At 53.5% G+C, this 24,598-nt stretch overlaps 1 protein-coding gene across 1 annotated transcript in view; it reads left to right on the top strand.

The window, feature by feature from the left end:
* The window catches only part of CDH23 (cadherin related 23), a 434,929-nt gene that overhangs the window by 305,955 nt on the left and 104,376 nt on the right, over positions 1–24,598 (top strand). Inside the window, exons 18-26 of the mRNA XM_081567063.1 lie at positions 1,429–1,501; positions 3,435–3,551; positions 7,259–7,371; positions 8,642–8,749; positions 15,245–15,434; positions 15,742–15,887; positions 18,441–18,660; positions 20,341–20,493; positions 22,518–22,631. Coding sequence (XP_081423189.1) covers positions 1,429–1,501; positions 3,435–3,551; positions 7,259–7,371; positions 8,642–8,749; positions 15,245–15,434; positions 15,742–15,887; positions 18,441–18,660; positions 20,341–20,493; positions 22,518–22,631 — 1,234 coding nt within the window. The remainder of the gene's footprint in view (positions 1–1,428; positions 1,502–3,434; positions 3,552–7,258; positions 7,372–8,641; positions 8,750–15,244; positions 15,435–15,741; positions 15,888–18,440; positions 18,661–20,340; positions 20,494–22,517; positions 22,632–24,598) is intronic.

The raw sequence follows: 24,598 nt of genomic DNA, 5'->3' as shown, positions 1-24,598 counted from the left end.
TTCCGTGCCGCCAAGCAGAAGGCTTAAATATATACGTATATGGGGCACTCGTGCCCACACCAGGGATGACCAGGCGTGCTGTTGGGCATCAGACATCAGGTGGGGCCTCACGCTGCCAGTTCTCTGAGGCTGGGGAGAGGGACAGGTCAGCGGGAACCAGTGTGTGGTCCAGAGCCAGGGGCCAGATTGGGGAACAAGAGCATTCTTCTCTGGGCACCGCAGCCCCAGCACGATAGGAGTCTCTGAAGTCCCAAGGGATGGACAGCCAGATATCAGGCCATCTCCTTCCTTTCTAATTTATTTTTTAAATTTATCTTATCAAATAGTTGATTCCTAGTGTTGTGTTCAGGCCACCTCCTTCTTCCTGTTTGCTCAGCCAGAAGTGAGTGACTCCAGCAGAGTGACTCACTACAGGAGCCTTTCCCCCAAAGGGTTCCCAGTCCAGGGGAGAAGTGGGCCCCTGGGGGTCTGCATCACTGAGAGCTGAAGCCTACAGATTCCCCAGGGGGCTACCACCCAGTCTGCCCCCTGAGCTCCATGCTGGGCTCTTGGGGAAAGGGGAGAAGGCACTGAGTCATGTGGGCCAGCGAGGCTTCCTCCAAGAAGAAACAGGGAGGAACTCTTGCTGAATGATTGCAAAAGTGGTTGATGAGCACTGAGGACCAGAGTCTTCAAGGGTAGGAAAGTCTGCCCAATTGTGGAGGAGCTGTGGGAGCAGGAGGAGGCAGAGGCTGGTGCCCGGGCCCCGCACTGCTGGGTCAACCCATTGACTTAGCACCACCTTCTGGCCACTCATGCAGGCTGGGCCTGAGGAGGGATTGCTCTAGAACTGGAGCTGGGGGTTCTGGACTGGGTTTGCTCAAGCAGGTGGAGGTGCTGCTGTTCTTACGTGTGTGCAGAAGGGTCTGGAATTCCAGCTCTGGGAGCACCCTGCCTGCCATTGCATACTTCAGTATTTTCTGGGTTGAGATACTCCTTTCTCCCTTCATTTCTAAGAGGGAGATCATTGATAGGAGAGTTCCTAGAACCTTCTACTAGCATCTTGGTGGAGCTGGATGGGAAGGTCCAAGTGTGGGGCTGATGAGCTGAGGTTGAGAGAACTGGAGTGAACTTGGAGTTCAGCTGGGAGACCGACAGGAGAGCCAGGTGAACTGGGAGTTACGGGCAGTCCCAACTGGCGCCTCATTCTCCATCTCTCTGGCCATCATCATCCATTCTCGACTCCCACACATTTCTCCCAAGGCCTGTCCTGCCATTGTGAACTGTAGCCCAGCTGGAGGGTCACCTGATTGCCTCGGGACACCCCACCTGGCTCCATGACACACTGAGGTCAGCAGAGCTCCTTGGTGCCAGCCGTGTCCAGCCTCCCTGCAGTGACCAGTCCAGACTGCCTCCCTGGTTCCTGAAGCCTGTCCGTTTTCTTTCCAGGATGAGAACGACAACCCCCCCACCTTCAGCAAGCCCGCCTACTTCGTCTCTGTGGTGGAGAACATCATGGCAGGTATGGCCCGGTCAGGGAGGCCAGCAGGCACAGCATTCAGGGTGCAGGCCTGACCTTGCACACAAATGCCAGAGGCCCCCTGCCGTCCCTGTGTTTCCCACGACAAGTAGAACCTCCGGAGATGTGCATTTGTCCACCAGCCAGCAGTTCCTTCCAGAGCACCGACTGTGTGCGGACACTCTGCTCAACGCTTGGTCCCTACACCCCCTGTACCTAGTTTTCCTTCAGGAAAGAGAATAATGACTGAGGATTAATTCAGCAACCTCCAGTAAACAAGAGTGCCCAGAAAGTTCCATGTTTATGAGGCATGAGGCCAGTCCCAGGGCCCGTGATGGCTGAGGTGGTCACCCCGGAGGATAGCTTGTGTTCCTAGGTGAGGAAAGAATGTGAAGCCCCTCCCTGGGCTGCATCTCAAGTGCCAGGGCCCACCTTGCAGACCCAGAGCCACACTCAGGTTCCCAGGAACCTGAGCTGTCCTCAGAGCAGGCCAGAAGGTTTACCCTTACACCCCGAGTGGATGTTCCATGGGGGAGACTCAGGTCAGGAATTGCTACAGCAGCAGGAGGGGTCAGGGTCACCTGGAGGATCCAGGGGACAGCTGGAATCAGACAGCTGGAGTAGGGACAGTTGTAGGAGTCAGGGGCACCTAGAGTCAGATATAGCAGAGGAGTCAGGGAGCAGCTGGAACCAGAGGTAACCTTCCCTAGCCCTGCCGGGCCTTCTGAAGAGACCTTCTAAATGTACCCGTCTGGTGTCCAGTGATTTGCTAGACAGAGGCCAGGCTGGGCCCAGCCCACCCTGTCGCATGCCAGTCTCAGGCACCCCCTGGAGAACACCACAGCTGACGCAGCCCCCTGCACTCCCCTCTGTCCCCAGAGACTCTGACAAGGAGAGACCTTCATCCTGCACTTAATCCTCTTCCACGTTGAGTGTGCTGGGATAAAGGAGTATATCAGGGCAAAGGTGCCTGTCCTCCTGTCAGGACAGGACCAGGAGTCAGATCAGAGGCCCCACGGCTACCCAGAGGGACCCAGAAAGACCTGACTGTCCAGAGCCCCCTGCCCGGCCCTCACACCCCCAGGGACAGTTGATTCACCAGCATGATAGTTACCATGATCTGACATGGGTCAGACCTGTGTCTTATGTACTTTATCCCTTGGGATCCTCACCAGCCACCCCACAAGTCAGGCCTTATAGTTATACCCATTTTACAGAGGAAGAAGCTAAGGCTCAGACAAAGTAAGGCATTTGCCAGAGGTCCCACCAGATTCTAGCCAGGGCAAGGTGACTCTAGGTCACACACCAACCCTTCTCGCCACCCTGCCAGAGCTGGAAGGACGGAGCTGGAAGCCCTGGGGGGCATGGCTGTAGGAAAGACTGCCCTCAGAGTCTGGGCAGGCCGCTGGAAAGGCTGAACCCCTGACCCAGGGTTTCACAGAGATGAAGGTGAGGGCCTTAACTGGGCAGTAAAGAGAAAATAAAAAGCCTTACAAATTCTCCTTGTGAACAAGATAAAATAAGACCAAAATTGAATACAATAAATGTAGAATAATTTAATATGGAGCTTCATTTCTTTTTGAGTCAAAGTCGAAGCTGGCCATTCTGAGCTCATTTACTGTGGTGGCCAGTCAGGGAGGGATGGGGTGGGGCAGTGATGTGCTCTGGGGCTGGACCAGGACTGAGTTGGGGGAGGAAGGGGGTGGGCCTGACCCCTCCCAGGCTCCACTCCCTCCCATGGAGCCTTGTTTCCACACAGCCCAGGAATCTGGGCCACAGGAGCAGGTGGTGGAGCCCACTCTCATCCCTAGATGGCCCCTGAGGCAGGCCTCCTGCCCTCTGAGGTCTCCTCCACTTCCTGTGTCCTGTCCTGCTCCCAGAGCCTGGGGCTGTGAGCCCAGGGTGAGCAGACCCCACTCCTTTTGTCTCCCGGAAGGAGCCACGGTGCTGTTCCTGAATGCCACAGACCTGGACCGCTCCCGGGAGTATGGCCAGGAGTCCATCATCTACTCCTTGGAGGGCTCTTCCCAGTTCCGGATCAATGCCCGCTCAGGTGAGCCCTGGTCCTCCGCACCTTCAGCTGATGCTCCATACCCAGCCCAGTCTCCTGAGCACACCAGCTTGGACCACTTGGCCTTATCCCTAAAAAATCCGAGTGAGATTACTGATCTTAATGAAAAAAATCGCAATGTGAATTCATTCACCAAAGAATATCTTTCAGTAGTGAAGAGTCATGTTAGGTTTAAATATGTTTCATTTCACAAATATCTGGCTAAACCACTGCTCTTCAGGGACACCTTTCTTCAAGCCTAAGTGTCTCAGCTCCTGACCTCATTGTTGAATCCTGTCTCCTCTTCCTAACACAAAATGTGCCTCAGTTTTCCCACCTACAGAGGATACACATACTAGGGCTGTTGTGTGAATTCAGTGAGTCATTATAGAGAACTTGGAGTTGTCCCTGGCACACAGTAAGTACTGATTAAGTTAGGTTGTTGGCATTATTTTCTTTGGTCTTTTTACCCTGAGGCCCCCATCCTCAGCTCCCTGCTCAGCCCATACAACTCTCCTTTCTTCTTCATTTTTCCATATGCCTCCCTCCAGCTTTCTGTCCTCCTTGAGGCTAGGAGGGAAGCAGGGCAGAAAAAAGCAGCAAGACACCCCAGACTTCTAAGTCAGAAGCTGGAAAGGAGTTAGAGACCTCCCAACATTCATTCATACCTTCACTCAGCTGTCAGTGGGGGCCTGCTCTCCGCCAGGTGCTGTGCTGGGTGCTGGGGAAACAGGATGGAATAAGACATGGCCTCACCTTCATAGGGCTCCAAGTCAGCTCACTGGACGTGCAAGGCTCCCCACTTCCAAGTTCTCTTTTGTGTATTAGGTAAGGGAACGTGTAGGCTGAACAGGTCAACCCTGAAACCTCAGTGGCTTAACACAGTAGAACTTCTAACTCACACAGCAATCCAGTGCTGTGTTTGGTGGACAGTCTTCCACATGGTGATTCGGGACCCAGACTCCTTCCATGTTGTGGCTCCAGGGTCACTGCAGAAGGGAAAAGGAAATGTGGGATATTGTGCAAGGAGATGTTTATGGGTCAGACCTGGAGGTAACAGACATCACTTGTGCCCACATCCCATTAGCCAGAACCAGGCAATGGCCCTGCCAAATGCAAGGAAGGCTTGGGGAACATCATAGTCCCTGGCCTGGCAGCTCCTCTTCAGCAATCATTCTGGCCTGGGAAGGGAGCAGGAATCTTTGACGGACACTGGCCATCCTTGCCACGGGCGGTCAGTGGCGCAGCGGGGCATCTAGTCTTCCTGTTATCTGTGCCTCCCTGCTCCAAGTCTGCCTTCAGTCTCTTTCTCCCCACTTTCCAGGAAGCTCAGGGAGCAGATGGCTGGTGCTGATGTGTACAAAGACTTAACACGTCCAGGGCCACCCTGTACCGCCTGTTCCACCTCTGACAAACCGGTGCCTCCCTCTGTCCTCTCAGGAGCCTCCACCCTCAGGAAGTCTATGTTTCTGGGGAGCTCAGAGTAATATCATTAAGGAATATTAACCAGGCACTCAGCACTGTTCTAAGTGCTCTGACCAACATCACCACCACTCTGAGGCAGGTCTTAGCTTCACGTCATCCCCATTTTCCTAACAAGGAAATTGAGACAGAGGAGAGGTTATATCACTGGACTCAGGATTCACAGAGCCTGAACTTCTGACTCCAGAGCCTAAACTCTCAGCACTGTGTTCTCTAAAGCCGTGTAGAGCCGTGTGCTGCCCCCAGATACAGTGGCGGGCACGCTGACCTTTCAGCACCTACCCTGCCTCCCCAGTCAGGGACTCCATCTCTACCCTGGGGCCTTTAATAATGACTTGGACATTTTCTTGCTGCCTTAACATGGCTCCTTCAGTTCCAAAGGTGTAAGCATTTTCCTCTGAGCACCTTGGTCAAATTAGCCAGGCCCGCTCCACAAAGGTGGCCTTAATTGGATCTAATTTCCCAGATAGGAGGAGCCATCTATCATACCGACAAGCTCATGTTTAAAACTTTTTAGAGATTAATTTCTTCCTCGCCCTGCCAATTAATTGACACCACCCCAGCACGCAGTGTGGCTTGGCAGCAAACGATTGCCACACTTTTGTTCCTGGCCTTAGCACCTTCAGTGCCCTGTCCCCCAACTCCAGCTTCCTTTTCAGCCATCATGGCAGGAAGGGAAAATGTGCGAGTGGAAGAGTCCTAGGGGCCACTGGCCCAGCTCCCTTATTTTATGGTAGAATAAACCAAGCACAGAGGAATTAAGTAACCTGCCCCAGGTCACACAGTTCAACCAATGGGGAGAGCACACAGTCCTTGCCCTTGGAGGACCCTCACAGTCTCTTGGAAGGAAATGAGCATTTTCTGAATGTTGGAAACTTCACCTATAGTTATTTAATCCTTACAAAGCTCTGATTTGAAAGCATACTAATCTCTTTTAGATGAAAAAACTGAGGCTCAGAGAAATTAATTAACTTTCCCAGGCTAAGCTCCTGGAAAGAACAGTCATCAGAAGTCACACCTGGACTTCACTGTCCTCAGAGCACCAGCTCTTTCCAGTGGCCCTCGTGAGATGGTACATGGCCCGGTTGCCAGACCGTAATGAAGCTGGCTTGTGCTGCCTCATGCCTGCTCGTGAGAACCGGTTATATACATCTCTTCCCAACTCCAAGTTCAATGCTGCTGAGGGGGTAGCTTCAAATGGGCCCTAGTGGGAATATTTATAACCAGGGAAATCAGCAAATGCCATTTTTTTCCTTTGGGGATCCAGTTGTCAAACATTTACTGTAACACCACTACCAAGTGACTTCCATATTTTAGTGATACCAGAACACAAAGAAAAGCCAAAAACAGACTGACAAAGATTATGTGGTGGTGGTTTAATCACTAAGACGTGTCTGACTCTTTTGCAACCCCATGGACTATAGCCCACCAGGCTCCCCTGTCCATGGGATTTCCCAGGCAAGAATACTGGAGTGGGTTGCCGTTTCCTTCTCCAGGGGATCTTTCTGACCCAACAAAGATTATGCTCTATTTTAAGTGTTTATATTTAATAGAATAGCTTGTTTATACACTAAAAAATTCAAAGCATTGTTACATACAAGGTAATTAAGGAAACTATTTTATAGCTATTAATATTAAATCTCAGCCCACTATAGGTTGAGCTGTCTAGAATGAGCCACGAGTTGGAAAATGCATGAAGCACTCGGTGTGTTTCAGTCCTGTTGTTGTATTTTTATTCAAATGAATAAACAGTGCCAGGTGCCTCTCTTAAGTTTAGAACTAAATTAATCACATATCAAGCCTATGAGATGGGCCCTATTATGTTCCTTTTTAACCAGATGGAGAAACTGAGGCACGGGGGATTTAGGTAGCTATTTCCAAGTGATAAAGCCTGTGAGGTAATGTCCACAGCCTAAGTGAGAGGTCCTTTGTGACTGAGCTTGAGGCCAAATGACTCTCCTGCCTTGTTTTCCAGCCCCTAATCCCATAATCGGTCTCGATTTTCCGCATCTGAAAATGCCTCCTCCTCCTGGGGTTATATTGCCCAGCTCTGGGACTCAGGTTCCCAAGTCATGGCTGCTGTGCCCTGTGAGCAACATCTCACCACCCCTTAGTCACACAGGTCACTTGATCTTGCAAGCATCTCTCTTACTGTGCTCTCTCCCTCCTTCCCCATTCCTTCCCTGGCCCACCCAAACCGTCTCTCACACACCCTGCTCTTATTGCAGGTGAAGTTACCACCACCTCCCTGCTTGACCGTGAGACCAAGTCTGAGTACATCCTCATCATCCGGGCAGTGGACGGGGGCGTGGGCCACAACCAGAAAACCGGCATCGCCACTGTGAGCATTCAGCCAGCCCCTGCCCCTAGCTTCCCACTTGCCAGCCAGGCTGCCGCCTCCAGCTCATCTTCAGCTTGTACCACTTAGGCCTCTGGACACTTGTGTCCCAAGGCAGTGTGAGGCCTTGTGGGCGTGGAGGGAGGGTGGCAGGTACCATTTCGTTGTCAGCCAAGGTCAGCCCTGGGGCCTTCGTAGCTACAGGAAGAAAGACATTCCCACCTGGGACATGTGGTGCTCTGAAAGAGCAAATACTCTCTCCTGCCCCCAAAGACCAGCTGGGCAGAAGGCATGAGCCCCATAACTCCCTCCCTGCCCTGGCACCTGCCAAGAAACAGGAGGAAGGACTGCCAGGAAGAGCGGCTCAGAGCAGGAGGCAGAGCCCTGAGGGTTCCTGGGGGCCTGTCACCACCCACCCCTACCTTGCCGTGCTGAGAAATGATGCCCAGGTTTCCCTCCCATGAGCAGGTAGGACCCGTGAAGCCCAGAGCCCCACCCAAGGCCTTCCTGCCTTTGAGAGTAGAAGCTAGAGAAGAGTCATTAGAGGGTCCTAACTGAGCTCTTTGCTGCAATTGCTGCAGAAGAGGATGGGGTGAGACATTCATGCTGTGGGGCAGGAAGCAGGAAGAACAGCTGACAGGCCACTCCGGCCACTCCCCTCCTTATCCTCATTTGCTCTCTTGCGATCCATCTGGAGCCCTCTCTCCTCAGCCCTCACCCAATCCACAGCAGCTGCCCCCATCCTTACCCAGCCAGAGGGGCTGGGGTTGCTGTCACTTGGCCAGCCACTTGGCAGAAAAATCCCCAGTGCTCTATTCAGTCATGGGAGGCCCCTGCTAATAGGACTCAGAGTTCTATAAATAATTTACCTGGGTGGCAGGTGAGTAGAGAAATTGCTTGGCTTGTAGCTGAGACTAAAAGGGGAAGCTCTGTGGATCCTATCAGATGTCCCACCGCAAACCTCCCACACCCTGTCAGTCACCTTCAGCCAAGACTCCGGGTGGACAGAATGCGTCGCGGGTCGCAGGGACCATTTCAGGGGTCATTTCATCCATTCCTGTCTCCTAATGGGACAGCACCTAAGCCCCCCGAAAGGTCTAGGCTCCCTCCTGTTCTTGAAAGCCAAGGATCTCTACTGAGGCCCCCAAAGTGGGTGGAGCTGGTGGAATTAGCGCCAAGGTGCCCATAGGCATCTGAGTGTGTCCCCAGCGTGGGCACTGTCCTTGCACAGCTCAGCTAGGTGCATCCCACAGCGCCCCTTGTGGCTTCACAGGTGAACATCACCCTCCTGGACATCAATGACAACCACCCCACCTGGAAGGATGCTCCCTACTACATCAACCTGGTGGAGATGACCCCTCCAGACTCTGACGTGACCACGGTAAGTGGCGGTGGAGAGCAGAGCTTCCAGGTGGCTGTTCAAGGGGTGTCTGCCTCTCCCACGTGAGCCCTACGGGCCAGCCAGTGTGGAGCTGTTTCCAAGTCAGCTCTCGGAGCAGAGTTCCAGACATTCTCTTGCATGGTAAAAGATAGCCAGAGTTGGGGGAAACCCCTCACACAGTGCTTGGAGACAGCAGGCTCCAGACTTTGTCAAAAGGAGCACTGGGAGCCCAGGGACAGTGCCAGAGAGGCTAGGGCTGTTTCAGCTCAGGATCACCCTTACCCTGGGACCCCAGGACTCTAGCCACCCCCTCGGGAGAGCCCCCAACCTCCCTTGGCAGGGCACAGGTACCCCACTTCAAATTTCACAAGCTTCAGCCCTGCCCCCATTACCTTCCTTCTTCCTCACTTCTGTCACTGCAGCCGTCAGTCTGGATCAGTTCGCCCAGGCTGCCCCATCAAGGGGTTCAGAATTCACCCAGGGACTTTCTGGCATGAGATGTTGCAGGTTTGCACAGGCTCCTAGGCGTGCTGCGTGTGGAGATATGGTTCAGGATAGGGAGTGAGAGACACAACCAAAAAACCTCAGGGCGTCCAAAAAGGAGAGCAGTGTCCTGGGGAGGGTGAGCAAAGCTGGGGTCAAGCATCCCACTCTCTGTGTGCTGGGATTCACATTTATGAGGCTTTCTTTCCCCCTCATGCTTGTATCCCATTTGACCTCATTCACAGAGGCTTCTGCCCCAGTGTCCAGCCCCACAGACACCAGCCAGCCCTGGGATAGACATGAACCTGACAGATCACATGCTCAGATGCTCAGTCGTGTCAGACTCTTTGCAACCCTGTGGACTGTAGCCCAGCAAGCTCCTCTGTCCATGAGATTCTCCAGGCAAGAATACTGGAGTGGGTTGCCATTTCCTTCTCCAGGGCATCTTCCTCACCCAGGGATTGAACCTGGGTCTCCTGCACTGCAGGCAGATTCTTTACCAACTGAACCATCATGAAAGTCCCTGTTTACCGAATGCCTGGGACATGCCAGGTGCTGTGCTAGGTATGTCTCATGGATTCTCTCATCTTCATAGGGCTCCCACATCATGGCAGATGGATTCCCTGCTTCCACTGTACAATAGAGGGAATGGAGACTTAGTGTTTGAGGGACTTGCCCAAGATCACAGAGCTAATGAGATAGTAAGAGATCATGTCAGGACTCAAACCCAGGTCTTACTGACTTTGAAACTACCTGACCTCTATCCCTCTGTGGCTCAGGGGCACTCTGACAGGTGGCCCAGGTCCTGAAAAACTAGAGAACTTGGGTGGGATGGGAGAAGGGATGGAAAACATTCATACTCAGTTCTTCAGGAAGGCTGCCCTACCCTGAGGGCAGGCAACCTAGGACAAGAGATGCCTAACCTCCCCACCCCTACCCTCATCAACCACAGGCAGTAGTGACAAGGTCTGCCAGGTCTCAATAGAGGAAGATATAAACCTGGAAGAAAGGACAGAGAGAGAAAGAGAGAGAGGGGTTGGCCATCACACCTGTCCTGTCTTCCTTTCTACATGTTAATGATATGAATGACTCTGAACTCTGGGCGGGATCCCCTCCCAGAGATTCCAGTAGGATGCAGGATCTGAAATCTGTTTTCTCAAAGTTCCAGGTTGGAGAATCCTTCCAGCTCAAAGCCAGACTTGGCAACCACTCCCAGTTTCAATGGGCACTCTCTGCTGCCACCTCATGGACACTAGGTCTCTAGACCAGGATAACCCCAGCCAGAGACTCCAAAAAGCTGGGGCAGAATGCCCACCTCTGAACACCTATCTGGTCAACTTTTACCTTTGCTTTACATGTCTGGGAAATTCCTCCCAGAGGAAACTGAAGGGAGAGAGTGGCTGCATGGAACAGCATTCAGGGGTGCCATTATTAAAGAGTCCACCTGCTGGTCAAAGAGTAGGTCTGCTGGGCTGGGAGTATACTTTCTTGGCTTTAGGCATTTCCCAGATCAGGTCCCCAGTAGCCTTCTCTGGGTCTCCAGCCTTTCCTCACATCCTCTGTGCAGTGAGCAGGTATGGACAGTGGGCCAGGGGCTTGCTGCCCAGTGCTGTCTCACTCTCCAGGAAACCCCCACAAGCCTTCAGTGAGCGCCTACTGTATGCCGGACTTGGCAGGCTCAGGAGTTCGGGATGCAGCAAGTTTCCTCTCTGCCTTCAGGGAGCTGTGTGTCACTCTTAGGCTCAAACTCACCGCTGGTTCCCATCTCACCCTGTGTAAAAGCCAGGGTCCTTACTGGACCTACCTGCCCCACAAGATCCGCCCCACCTTAACTCTGGAGAGGACATGTGAGTCCACCCCTCAGTACTGAGTAGACATGGCTGTCCACAGCCATGGGTTTGGGGCACCTCAGCTTTTCAGTGACTCATGGTATTGTTTGAGACCTGAAAAAAAAAATGTTACTGACTCAGAATTTCAAAAAGAATAGACACAGAATTAAAGCTTGTTATATTAAACATCTGCCACATATGTTGTGACCACTTTAGAAATTACAATATTTAGGGTGTATAAAAATTTCATTGCATTTAAGGACAAGTTGTGGGCTTGATTTTCTAGAATTCTGGAGAATTTTTTTTTAATGTGATGATTTTCAGGATGCCAGAAATCAAGAGGCCCGTACATTAATTGAGCTTGTTATAGCAAAATAATTTCAAAAGGAATAGTCATAAAAAATTCTTTCAGATTTTATAGCTGTGAAATATATGTATGTGTGTATAGGTGGGTATATTGTAATACCTTCTAGGGGGCCCCCTGGGAACTTCTAAGGTCTCATAATGGCCCTGAGTGAGGTAGGATCTGTGGCTGGGGTTTGAGAAAAGTGGTCTTTAAGGAGGGAACAGCTCACCCAGAGGTGATATCAGGAGGAGGTGATATTTCAATGGAAAAGAAACTAGCCCACCTCTGACTCATCTCCCACCCGCCTTCACACACCCACCACATACCCCCAACACACACAGGACTTTCAGTTTCCTGAACCTGCTGAATTCTTCCCCACCCTGGAGCCTCTGCATGAGCTCTTCCAGCCCCACAGGGTGCCTTCTTCTTCCTCTACTCCACCCCTCCTCCACACCCCTGCTCTTCCCATGGCTGGCTCATTCTCCATCTGTCCCAGCTTAAAAGGCCACCTCTCTACACTCCATTTCTTTCAGAGCTGACTCCATAATCTGTGTTTAGGTTGCTTGCTTATTAAGAGGCAGTGTAGCTCAGTGATTAAGTGAGAAGCCTTTTCTGCTACCAAAAGGTCTGGGGCTCTAATCCCAGCCATACTGCTTATCAGCTGTGTGACCTTGGGCAAGTTACTTAACCTCTCTGTGTTCCAACCTTCATAAGTAGAAAATGGGGATAACGTCTCCACTTGATAAGATTGTGGTCATATTTAATGAGTCAGAATACATGAAGTACACTGGCAGACAGTGAATGATCAGCAAATGAGAGCTATTGTCACCATCAGCTGCCTCCCCTGTTGGAATCAAATCTGTCTCATTCACAGTTGAGCCCCAGCACTTAGCACAGTGCCTGGCACATTATAAGGGTTTAGTATTTGTGAATGAGAGCTATTGATGGACTTGTTCACCTTTCTTCCCCATCCTACCTGGCATCCCACTCCAACAGGTGGGGTCGAGTCTTCCTTGTCAGAGGGAGACTAGGGCATGTGGCCTGGGACTCTCCCAAGGGCCCCTCTGGAGGGGGCCCTGGCCATAGCTTCTAAAGCCTGAAGTGCAGGGTGATACCAGTGTTTTTTCTCTTCAGAGCTGTGTGCAGACGAGCGTGTGCCGTGTTCCCGTGCACTGGGAGCTGGCCAGGCGCGTGTCTGTGTGCCCATGTGCACCTACACCTGCATGGGTGTGAGCTTGCAGAGTGGCTGTTCTCTGTTTGCAAATGAGATTTTGGCCCAACTCTCTCTCCCGCTCCTGCAGCCTCCTTCAAGGACCTGGCTGATGGGCATTGATTTAAAGCCTTTCAAAGCCCTCCAGCAAAATAAAGGAGAGGGGAGAGGGAGAGAATTATTCCCCGTCAGGCCAGGAGAAAAATGACGGGCGTGAAATGGGAAATAAATGAGGGGAAAGTGGTGAGATTCTACACAATTGCCCAGCAGGGAGCTCACAGGAGGGGTCCCAGCCCACCGCCTTCTCCTGTGCCCCAACACCATCCCACCACCCAGGAGTGTGCCACAGGGCCAGAAGTCAGGACCCACCCCCAACCATGGTCCTTTGGAAGCAGCTGCCCAAGGTACCTCCTCTCTAGCACTCGGGAATAGGAGAAGGTGTATCAGCACACTCAGCAACAGGCTAGTGTACCTGCCCTAGAAAGAGTGGTTCAACTACTCTGTGCCTCAGTTTACCCATCCAGAAAAATGAGAATAAAAGCTATCTCCATCCTCTACCTTGAGAGAAGCATTGTAGAAACACAACGCTTTCTGGTCTCCTCTATCAGTGGGCTGACTGCCTGGCCGAAATGATAACAGGAGAGCCTAGGGGACAGAGCTCTTGTCAATACAGCGGTGATTGGGCCCCCATTATAGAGCCTGGGGAAACTTAGCCCCATGCCCACAGCACAGTGAGGGCTCCTCAGGCCTGGAAGGCTGGGGCCACCCCCTTTCCCCCTGGATACAGCAAGGCTGGGAAGGGAGGAGATGGGCTGAGCAGGTGGGGTGGGAGTAGCGCAATGTCCCACTCTCTGAAGTGAAGAGGGATCCGGATGGTTTGGAGTCAGAGCCAACACTGGCCTCTCTCTCTGCCTCCCTGGGGCCTAGGGGCAGACGGGCGCCCTCGGCAGGACAGTCCATCTGTCTGTTCTGGTCTAATGGCCCCTGAGACACCTCCGGCTGGGGATTAAGCCAGAGGAGGGACAGATTCTGCTGCCAAAGCACAAAAGGCCCCACATCAAGTAAGATGAAGGAGCTGACAAGGCCAGGCTGTCATCCCTGAGTGTCCTGGAGTTAAGAATGACACCATCCTGATGCGGCCCCTGGGAATGCAGTCATACCCCATTGATCTTGTCCATCTTGGGTGCTGCTGAGGCCCCCGCAGCACAGAGTCAGGGTCAGCTGATAGGTGGGTGCCACTGCTGTCCTGGGACCCTAGGAGGCCTCTAGGGTGACAGCTGGGTCAGCTCCATGGCTGGTGCTGTGTGATACTGAGTCTGGCCCAGGCCTCTCTGAGCTCTGCTTTCTGCTGTGGGAGGTAGATGGTAGAGGAGTTCCCTATGAGCAGAGATTGGTGGGCATAGGGACCTGGGAGAGAATGGGCTACAGGGCTTGTTGCCCTGGATTAGGTGAGCATTGAGGTTGATCCCTTCATGGAGTGGGGCTTACAAGTGGGATACCACAGTGGGGCTGGAAGGTTAAAGGGGCCATAGTGTCTGGGGCCCCTGTCCTAAGACCCTCCCCCTTCTCAGATATGGCGTCCCTCCCCTCCAGGGAAACTCAGCCCTCTCCCTCCCCCAGCCCCACCTTGGCCTCAGCCCCATGACTGTCCCAACTTACCGGGACCCACTCTTCAAACCAGGGGACTTGTCCGTGACTCCTTTCCCATGCCCTGTCATTCTTGGTGTCACAGAGGCCGAATTGTTTTCAAATTGCCTCACAATCTAAAGCCCCAAAGGAAGGAAGAAAGGCTTTGATGATGAAGGACCCAGATCCCAAAATCCGAAGTTTCAGATCCTTTCAAAAGATCAGCCAAGGATTTGGACTCCCCAGCCCTCCTTAACCCCCACCCTGAAGAATTCCATGGTCGTAGGCTACAGGGACTTCCTGCTCCCCCAGAAGCCCATGAACACATTAACCTCACTTGTCTGGAAAGTAGGGGCACTGGCAGTGTTGCCTGCTAGAGGGATCTAGAGCCACTTCCTGGCTGGGAGACTTAGGGAGAGTCGCTATGCCTTATCTGTAAAGAGGGCTTTCTTCTAGGTGTCCTCCTAAGACTGCTGACATAGAAGGTGGAGAAGGCCTGTGAGGTTCAGGGAGCTCTTGCAGGCTGGTGGGTACTAGATATCGCTGTTACAGTTCGGAAGCCGCGGCTGAAGTGGGGAAAGGAACTTACTTACCCTAAGGCCAAAGCTGAGTGGGTAGAGAATCCAAGGAGCCCAGGATTCCCACTGCGGTTCATCTTCTGAACCTCCTGCCCCCAAACCCCTAGAGACCACCCCCCCACCCACCCCTGCTGAAGCCAGGAGGGAGACCCATTTCCTGCTGCTGCTGCCAAGTTTCTTCAGTCATGTCCGACTCTGTGCAACCTCATAGACAGCAGCCCACCAGGCTCCCCCATCCCTGGGATTCTCCAGGCAAGAATACTGGAGTGGGTTGCCATTTCCTGAGTCTGAGCCAGAATGCCTCCTGTGCCCAGGCAGTGGGGTGCCCAGCATGGGAGCTCAGACAACCTGGGTGGGCAGCCCAGGCTATAGAGACACCTTCCTGGACTGGGCTCAGTTGAAGGGCCAGTTCCTCCCTGGCAGGTGGTGGCCGTGGACCCAGACGTGGGGGAGAACGGCACCCTGGTGTATAGCATCCAGCCGCCCAACAAGTTCTACAGCCTCAACAGCAGCACAGGCAAGATCCGCACCACCCACGTCATGCTGGACCGGGAGAACTCCGACCCCCATGAGGTGGAGCTGATGCGCAAAATCATCGTCTCTGTCACGGACTGTACGTGCCCCTCACGCCTGGGCTGTAGTCCCTGACCCTCGGTGACCTGGGGACCTCCCCCAGTGCATGTGCTCTGGCCATCCTGGGGCCCACTCAGGAGGGCTGTAACTTGATCATCAAGAGTAGAGTGACATCCACTTCCCAGTTGTGACCCCCAGAGCACCTTTAGGGGGCAGAGGGGGGCTGGGGATGCAAGGCCCAGGCTGCCTCCTGGAGGGGCCACTGGGATGGAAGGCTACTGAATCATCTTTCTCCCTCTCCCTTTTTCTCCTGCACCCCTCTTCCCCCACCCCCGTGGTCCCCCTAGGTGGCACACCCCCTCTGAAAGCCACCAGCAGTGCCACAGTGTTTGTGAACCTCTTGGACCTCAATGACAATGACCCCACCTTTCAGAACCTGCCTTTTGTGGCCGAAGTGCTTGAAGGTACCCCTGCAGGGGTCTCTGTCTACCAGGTGAGTTTCCCTTTTGTGGCCCGAGATCCTGCTCTCTGTCATCTCCTCACTTCATACCAACCTGCCAGCCAGGGAGCAGTGGGTGCTGTGTGTGCCCAGCCTTGTGATGGGCACTTTGCGGGGGGGGGGGGGGGGGGCTGCTGCTGAGACAGGACACAATCCACTCCAAGCTTGGAGAGCCAGTGCTCTGAGAGGTGGAAATGGAAGGCTCCCTGGAGGAGGAGGGGCTTGAGTTGGATCTTAAAGGAAAGCACCCGAGGAGATAAATAAAGGCAGAGGGAGGGAGGCAGAGACAGAATTCCGGGAAGCCAATTGGCTTTCTCAGGGCCTGACTGACTGTCTGGCCCAAGACCATCAACACTTCATGCCTATAGGTGGTTCTGTAGATGGTTCTACAACACAAAGAAGGTCGGACAAGTGTAGCCCAGACATCCTGCCTCCATGGGCAGCCCCCTCTCCTGTAAGCCCCAAGGCAGCACCACACAGTGGGTGGGATCCCTCCACTTTTCAGGAGATATAAAGAGATTTGCCCAAGTCCCTGTGGCTGAGAAGAGATGGGCCTGGGCCCTCTGCCTCCCGCTTCACCACCCTTCTGTTCAGGAGGAGGCCCCGAAGGTGCAGGTTCAGGGGAGATGATGCCCTAATGGGGCTGTTTAGAAACACTGACCCTCGAAGTTAAGAGGTGGGCTTTGGAGAGGTCTTCCCAAATCTACCACCAGTGTACTGGGTGACTTGGAGCACCCTGTTTAACCACTCTGGGCCTGTGAAGTGGCGATCAGAATGGTACCTGGCTGGCCATGTTGTGGGGATCCAATCAGACATATGCGCAAGCAACCTGGCACTTGGACCGCAGGAAATACACGGCAAATGATGTGCTTGTGATGTGTGTGTCTGTCACGAGGGTTTCTACGTGAGAGAGTGAGATCCCGTGGCAAGGCGTTAGCCTGATCCCATTCAAAGAATACAGGGCTATTTGTCAGGACGCCAGAACAGTTCACCTTGGCCATGCCCTGAAGGCCCACTGTGCTTCAGTTTCTTCATCTGTAAAAGGAGATTAAGGTTCCAGGGAGCATTCTCTCTCTCCAACAGAACGTTCTCCCCAAACCCCCAGCAGGGGGAGCTGCAATCCAGGAAACTGCAGCCACTCCCTGAGGAGGAGTCCCCCCCAAATAAGAGGGGGGAGCCTCCAGACTGGGTTCTCCTCCAGACTCACAAGAGAGGGAGGAAACGCCCAACAGCACAGCTTCTGAGTTTATGGAGGAACTGGCTGAGTCATGTGAAGATGGTTGGAGGAACTGGGAGTATTTAACTGGGAAACTGTCTTTAGATACAGAAAGAGGGCTCTAACTTGAGCTGTGCAGTTCCCCAGGTTCCCTCTACAACCTCAGCTAATAAAGATTTCTGCTAAATGTGCAGAAAAACTTTCCCCAGGGATTAGAGCTGTGTGCAGATAAATTAGAAGTAGTGAGTCCCCCACTGAGGAAAACATTCAATCTGAGTCTGGATACTCTCTTCTTGTCCAGCTCGTTGGATGTAAATTAGACCAGATGACACTGACATTGACTTTCAGTCTTGAGCCATGCCATGCTGTGCTGAGTCACTTCAGTCGTGTCCAACTCTGCAACCCTATAGACTGTAGCCCACAGGCTACTCTGTCCATGGGATTTCTCAGGCAGGAATATTGGAGTGGGTTGCCATTTCCTTCTCCAGGGGATCTTCCTGATCCAGGGATTGAACCCACGTTTCTTAAGTCTCCTGCATTGCAGCTGAGTTCTTTACCACTAGCACCACCTGGGAAATCCCCTCAATCCCGAGCGTCTTGGTCAGATCCAAAGCTCTTATTTTAACTGTTTTTGCACATTTTTCCTCAAATGTCTTGAATCTTCTTCTGTAAAACTTTCAACATATCAGAATCTTGAGTCAGGATCTGTCTCATCAGCACTGGAGGTGCAAACGGTAACAGTTGGGGAAAGCCTAAGGACTAGGAGGAGGTTGGCCTACATGTGTTCTCAAGTGGCCAGAATTTAATCAAATCCTCAAATGACTTTTAATATATCATCTTATTTTTGTTGTCTTACAAATAGAACAGAGCATGGAGGGAATCCTTTTTATTAAGCATTTTGTATAGTTGAGTTCCACATAGTTGAAGGGGTCTGAGCTGTTAACAGTTGCTCCTAGCCAGCAATGTGAGAATCAGGGGTGAGGGAGACCCCTGAGTTTGGAGGGTCTTGAACCAGCTGGAATGAGTCTGGAAGAGCTTCCTAATGAGGAGAGCAGGGTTTTGAAGGGAGAAGGCTGTAGACCTGGACTGTTGTTCTGGAAAGCCCCTTTCCCACCTCTCCCACTCCCAGCCCCACTTGTTGCATCTGTATACCTTTCAGCTCGGACATGCTGACCCCCTTAAGAGTATCTGGGAGGCCACATTGTGGGTAGTGGCCTGGCCTGAGGCTCCAGTGTGGCAGGCGTGTCGTTGGGAAGGAGGGGGCACTTCTCAGGGGGTGCACATCAGTACTAGTGTCCCCACACCTCACTCCAGCCCCTCCTCTCCCTCAGGTGGTGGCCATCGACCTGGACGAGGGCCTGAACGGGCTGGTGTCCTACCGCATGCAGGTGGGCATGCCGCGCATGGACTTCGTCATCAACAGCAGCAGCGGCGTGGTGGTCACCACCACCGAGCTGGACCGTGAGCGCATTGCCGAGTACCAGCTGCGCGTGGTGGCCAGCGATGCAGGCACGCCCACCAAGAGCTCCACAACCACACTCACCATTCGAGGTTAGGGGGTGGGGTGCCTCCTCCTGTGCTGAGTGCATGGCATGGGCCCCGAGGCAGTGCCAGGCTGGCTAGGAGCCCATGCTCATCACTGCTGTCCACTGTCCTGGCAGCGCAGAGACTGCCATGCCAATGGGCATCCTCTTCAACTGGAGCCATTCAACATAGCCCTTCGTGTCTCCACCAGTTCAAAAATGCCAGCAGGGCCTTCTCTCTACCTAGTCACTGACTTCAGGGTCCCAGAGCCCAGGCACAGTGACCTGGACTCACTGCTCAGGTCCCCCAATTTGATCCCGGCAGCATTAGAGAGGGTTTGAGCAGGGAGTGGCACCCTCGGGGTTATGAGCAGGCAGGGAGGTTCAGAGCTCTGTCTATCTTTGGAAGGACAGACTTCCTGTTTGGAGATGTAAAGGGAAACTTCCCTTCCTGTATTTGGGGAATGCCTGAAATTGCTGTGGAAGGGCATCACCTGGGAAGAGGGCAGCTGGGATTCCCAGACTCCCTAAGATTTCTCACCCCCTGGGGCCCTCTCGATAATTCCCACTGTCTCCACCCTCCAGCAAGGCAGGGCTAGCCCGAGGAGCGTTACTTTTTCTCACCTACTTGGCCTGTATCTTTCATTTCTGGGACAAGACTTGGACGTGGACATGAACTCTTGCCAGGGGACCAGGAGTAACCCCAGGGAAATTAGTGCAGAATGTAACAGGCAGGAGATGGGCTGTTCTCTCAGACAGGTCTGGTCCCATCCTGGCTCCTGCTGGCCTCCGTGGGATGGGGAGTGGGTAGTAGTTGGCCTGGCACAACCATTCACCTTCCTTAATCATGACCCAAGATGATGGAGGCTAGAGAGAGCTGAACATCCACTCTCTTGTTGATCCAAGGCTTGTGGATTCCAGGTGCCAGTTTGATGACCCATGTCTGTGCCCGTGATTGACAGGGCAGATGTCCAGGCCTCTCAAAGAGGACCCCAGATTTTCTTTTTCCAAGACTCAGCAGAAACCATGTCATCCCATGAGCTGGTCATTTCTCCCAGTGGTATCGCAAAGAGAAGCCAAAGCAGAGTGGGGCTCATTTCACTATGAAGGTCATCCTAGGCCCCATCTGCCAAAGGAATGGGGGCCTGACATGCAGACCTGAAGAACAAATCTGTAAGGGAAATTAGACTTTGGGGGCTAGTTCTCAAAGCCAGCTACTTTCCCTGGGATAAACTGGGGACAGGCCTCCCCAAGACCCCCACCCACCATTCTCTCGCTGTGTGACTTTGGACAAGTCATTCAGTTCCTCTGAGCTCCCTCATCTATATAGTGTGCCGAATGATGGGTGCCTAGTGAGGATGATATGAGGGGGCCATGTGGTCCTGTACAGGGAGCACTTAGCCTGGGCTTAGCACCTGGGGAGAGCAGAGGAATGTGATGACCATCATCACAGTCATCATTGTCATTGTTAGACATGTATTGGAGAGAGACTCTGGGGTTTCGATGGCATGAGCTACAGGAGTGGGCAGAATCTCTGTTCAGCTCTGTCCTGGCCCCAGCAGCCATGGGGGCCCTCGGCCCATGACCAGCAGGTGTTGACTCCTAGGAAATGTGTTTCCTGTTGGCCTGTGGCATGAACTACTGCCTTTGGAGCTGGCAGTTTAGGGTGGAAGCCAGGCCTAGCCCTGAGTGCCAACTCTGCCCTCAGTGCTGGATGTGAATGACGAGACACCCACCTTCTTCCCCGCCGTGTACAATGTCTCCGTGTCGGAGGACGTGCCACGGGAGTTCCGGGTGGTCTGGCTGAACTGCACCGACAACGACGTGGGCCTCAACGCTGAGCTCAGCTACTTCATCACAGGTGTGGCCCTGTCTCCCTGCCCCTCAGATGAGCAGCCATCCTGGAGTGGGCTCGGGGAGAGGGGAAGAGGGCACGGGACCCGCACTGGCCATCAGCCTTTTGCCCCTGCTGGAGCCTCAAAGATTTGCTCTTGACTTTTCCCAAAGGCTTTGCTCCTGGGTCCCTCTGGTCTGGCTCTCTGGGGGCAGGGGGGACCTTCTGTACCTATTGGATGATGGGGGGGTTCTTCTGAGGTTTATTCTAGAGGGTGGTGGAGCCAGTGACTCCTGGGGAGAAGCCCTGCTCCCAACTCCACCCCACATCAGGGTTACAAAGCAGTGGCTAGAGGAATGTGGCCTAGTCCTTCCCAGGGCACCTTTCACACATGATGAGAATTTTCATCTGTTTAGAGACAGATAATTTAGGTATCTCTGAGTGAAATGATTTTAGCTTAAAAGTGTCAAGTGGCTACCACTTAGAGAGCTGTGGAGAAATGTTATGAGGCCGTCTCCTGGCGCCACAGGAGAAAGTGAGCTATGATCGATTAGTGATGTCTGCAATGGCAGTAGTCTTGGTAGGTGGTGGCAAACATGCTATGTATTAGCCATTCCTGGATTAGAACAGTCTACCAGCATTCTTCAGTCCATGGCATACCTGAGAGGTGCTAGGGTGCATGGAAGAAAGAGGGCAGTTCTTTCACATTCCTCAGCCCTCCCCACAGCCATTTTACTGGCTCAGTCTTCTCTCTGTCCCTGGCCTGCCTGCAGCCACATTACACACACATTCATATGCCCATGTACCTGTGCACACACCAGCCTCCCTGACTCCTCTCCCCTGAGTAAGGAATCCCAGGCTTCAACCCACCCCCAGTTTGCTGCAGCCCAGATGACCTCCCAGGCCTCCACCTCTCCTTTCCAGATCCTTTCCCTCCTTCCCCTCCCTGAAAGAGGCCCCACACCAGCTCCTTGCAGGTTGTTCTCAAGACTGCTCTGGAAAAGGCTGTTATCAAGACCCCCACGTGGCACCAGCCATGGTTCAGCCTCCAACATTACTTGTGTCTTAGTTCCTCCCCTGCCCCTTGAAGCCAGATTGTGCTCCTTGTAGATAGTGCTTCAGACACTGGGAAGCAGTTATTAGAGACTCGGGGAACAGAGTGCTTTCTCCAGGGGCAAACCATGTGAGGACAAAGGAGCACCTGGTGGCAGCCCCTGGGATGACTTCCCAGCACCTCAAAGTGGCCAGTCCCTGCTGACCTGAGAGCCCCCCAGCCCTAGGTTTCTCAGATCTTAATTTTGCACATTCTGCCAGGCCCTGCACAGCCTCCCAAGCCAAGCTAGTGCAAACCCAGTTCAGTGACGCCCTCTGCTGCCCAGAAGGCCACACTGCCTCCCAGCTGACAGGGAAGGGTCTCCACACTATTCTGATGGAGTCCTTTCCACGTTTGCCCTTTCCTCTCCTCTCCTTGGAGGGGAGACCATTCCTCTTCCCACCTGGCCCAGAACTCAGGAAGACTCAGTGACACCTGTCTCCTGTCCACTTGCCTCCATTCTTTACTCTGTGTAGCCTCCGGGAGTCCCCACTCAGAGAGCCCAAGACCACTTGGCTGACCCCAAAGTCTTCAACCACATATAAAAGCCCTGACCCTTCTACCAGACAAGCAGGTGGCAGAGTGGAGAAGGACATGGGTTCAGGAACCAGACTTTCCAGTTGGAGTCCTACACCCCATAACCTCACTAAAGGACCATTTTCCTGCTCTGTGAAGTAGCAACAGCACAAATGAGATGCAGTGCCTGGTACACAGTAGGTGTTCGATCAATGTTAGACCCTTAGGATTTCAGGCATTCGACACTTCACCTAAGCCCATATAGGTAAGCCCATGCCCTCATCAGAGCCCCCTAGGACCTCCCCTCCATGGTAGTGCTGAGTGGACAACACAGCCTTTCACCCCTGGACCAGCCCTGGGGTGTCCTGGCTCAGAAGCAGAGCTGGGTGCCACCACCCTTTCCCTGGCTCCTGCCCAGTGCTTCATTCTCTCTCGCCCACAGGTGGAAACGTGGATGGGAAGTTCAGTGTTGGCTACCGTGATGCCACAGTGAGAACGGTGGTGAACCTGGACCGGGAGACCACAGCCACATACACACTCTTTCTGGAGGCCATCGGTGAGCACCAGCCCACCCACAGAGTTTACGTGGGTGCCCTTCCAGGAGCTGGCCTTGAGGCAAAGGCTGTGCCCTGATGCCAATGAAGAAAGGGCAACCAGACCCTCAGTACAGTAGCATGCCCTTGCCAACCGTGAGGCTTAGCGCGTGGTGCTACGTGCAAGATGCTAAGGTGGTGTGGTGGGGGCTACATGGGAGCCAGACGGGAGACCAGCATGTAGACAAATCACTGCAAAACTAGAACAGGGCAGAAAAGGGCGAAAGGATGGCCCAAGAGTACAAGCACCAAGGGTGGTGGAAACATGCAGAGGGGGGTGGTCAAGGCAGGCTGCTTGAAGGAAGTTGCCTCTGGGAGTGCCTTTGGATTAGTTAGGACTATTAGTGGCAATTTTTAAAATAAACTGGCTTCAGCAGGATAGGCTCACAAAACCACACTGGTCCGTGAGGAGATGGAGCTTTAACTATTGACCGGCTTTGGGGCTCAGATGATGCCACAGGCCTCAGTCTCCCTGCGTTGGCTGCCTCCGCCCCCTGTGTGTGAGCTCTGTCCTCTGGCTCACTTGGTGACAGATTCTTGCTGCAGTCCCAGCCTTAGTCTGAGTTCCCTGAGCAGCAGGGAACTGGCACTTGTATCTTTCCCAGCTTCCCCAGCAGAAACCCTCAGATGAGCTCTGATTAGTTCCATGTGTCCCAGCACCTGTCTCTGAACCCCTCATTACAGCCAAGAGGGGCTGCGATGTGCTAGTTAGTTGGGTCTGTCCCTGTCGCTGGGGGAGCTGTCAGACCCACCTGGAACCCCAGGCCTCAGAGTCAGGAAGGGAAGTTTCTCAGAGGGACCTTCAGGGCACAGACTTGCCTAAGAGAGCAGGATAGTGCTGATAAGAAACAAGACATGCTGCCCACCACCTTGGGGACCACATTGGGTTTCAATATGTGGAGAAGCAGGGAGGGCATTTCAGGCCTGGATTGGAAGATGGGAGAGAGCTCTGTGTCTGGGTGTCCCTTGGTGTGGGGGGCTGTGATCAGGTAGGGCCCCTTGTGGAGGCCTAAATGTTGAGCTGGAAGTTTGGTCTTTGGTTTCCAGGCAGCAGGGAGCCCTTGAGGACACCGGATGGCCAGAAGGGTGTGATGAGGCCTGTGTCCCCCAGATGCCCCTGGTCCTCACAGGAACGCCCTGTCCAGTGTTTGCAGTGATCTCAGGGTGAGAGGCAGTGAGCTCTCTGTGCCTCACTCTAGCCAGCCTGCAGTCGCTCCCCAGCCCTCCATGCATCTCCCCCTTGCCCTGTTCTCCTCCCATCCTGGAGTGGCCACACCACCCTCTGGAGGCCCATCACCCGCCCTGGGTTCAGCCTTTGCATGAAGCACTGGCTAGGAGGAGAGGCTGGGGCCTTCTATGGAGCCTGCCAGTTCACACTGTCCCCAGATGGGGCAAGGAAGCAGTACCCCTGGGCAGTGAGAGGTTGGTCCTGGAGAGGAGCTCAGGAGGACAAAGTGACCTACCTCAGGATAACTCACTGACCCCAGCAGGTGGTCAGCTGGCTTGGGAAGAAGGACAGAGTCACCCCTGGTCCTCAGCCAACACCAGCTGCCCATACTCCTCCCTGGGGTGACCGCCCTTGCCTGGACACGCAGCATTGGGCACAAGAAGGATGACCCAGCCCTAGGAGGGTCCTTCCAGGAACTGAGGGGACAGAAGCCCTGAATACTTAAGGCTTAGAAATCAGGGATAGCCCACGTCACTGAATGCAGAGGCCCAGTCTGTCCTGCAGGCGTGTTTGACCCATCTCATGATTCATAAGAAATGATAGTTTTGGACATTTAAAAATCAGGAGATTTTAGTTAAAACCTCAGATGTTTGCTTTCTCTTGAGGAATCAGAACATCTAGTGTCCCTGGGCCCAATTCCGCCTGTCCAGTGTGGACAGGAGCAGAGGGCGGCTGCCCCAGAGACAGATACGCCCAGGTGTG

This window comes from Giraffa tippelskirchi, chromosome 2 (genome assembly GCF_054371585.1).
Source record: "Giraffa tippelskirchi isolate mGirTip1 chromosome 2, T2T-mGirTip1v1.2.pri, whole genome shotgun sequence".
NCBI classification, from domain to species: Eukaryota; Metazoa; Chordata; class Mammalia; order Artiodactyla; family Giraffidae; genus Giraffa; species Giraffa tippelskirchi.
The sequence above is the reverse complement of the archived record's forward strand: the minus strand, read 5'-3'. Positions and strand labels throughout refer to the sequence as shown.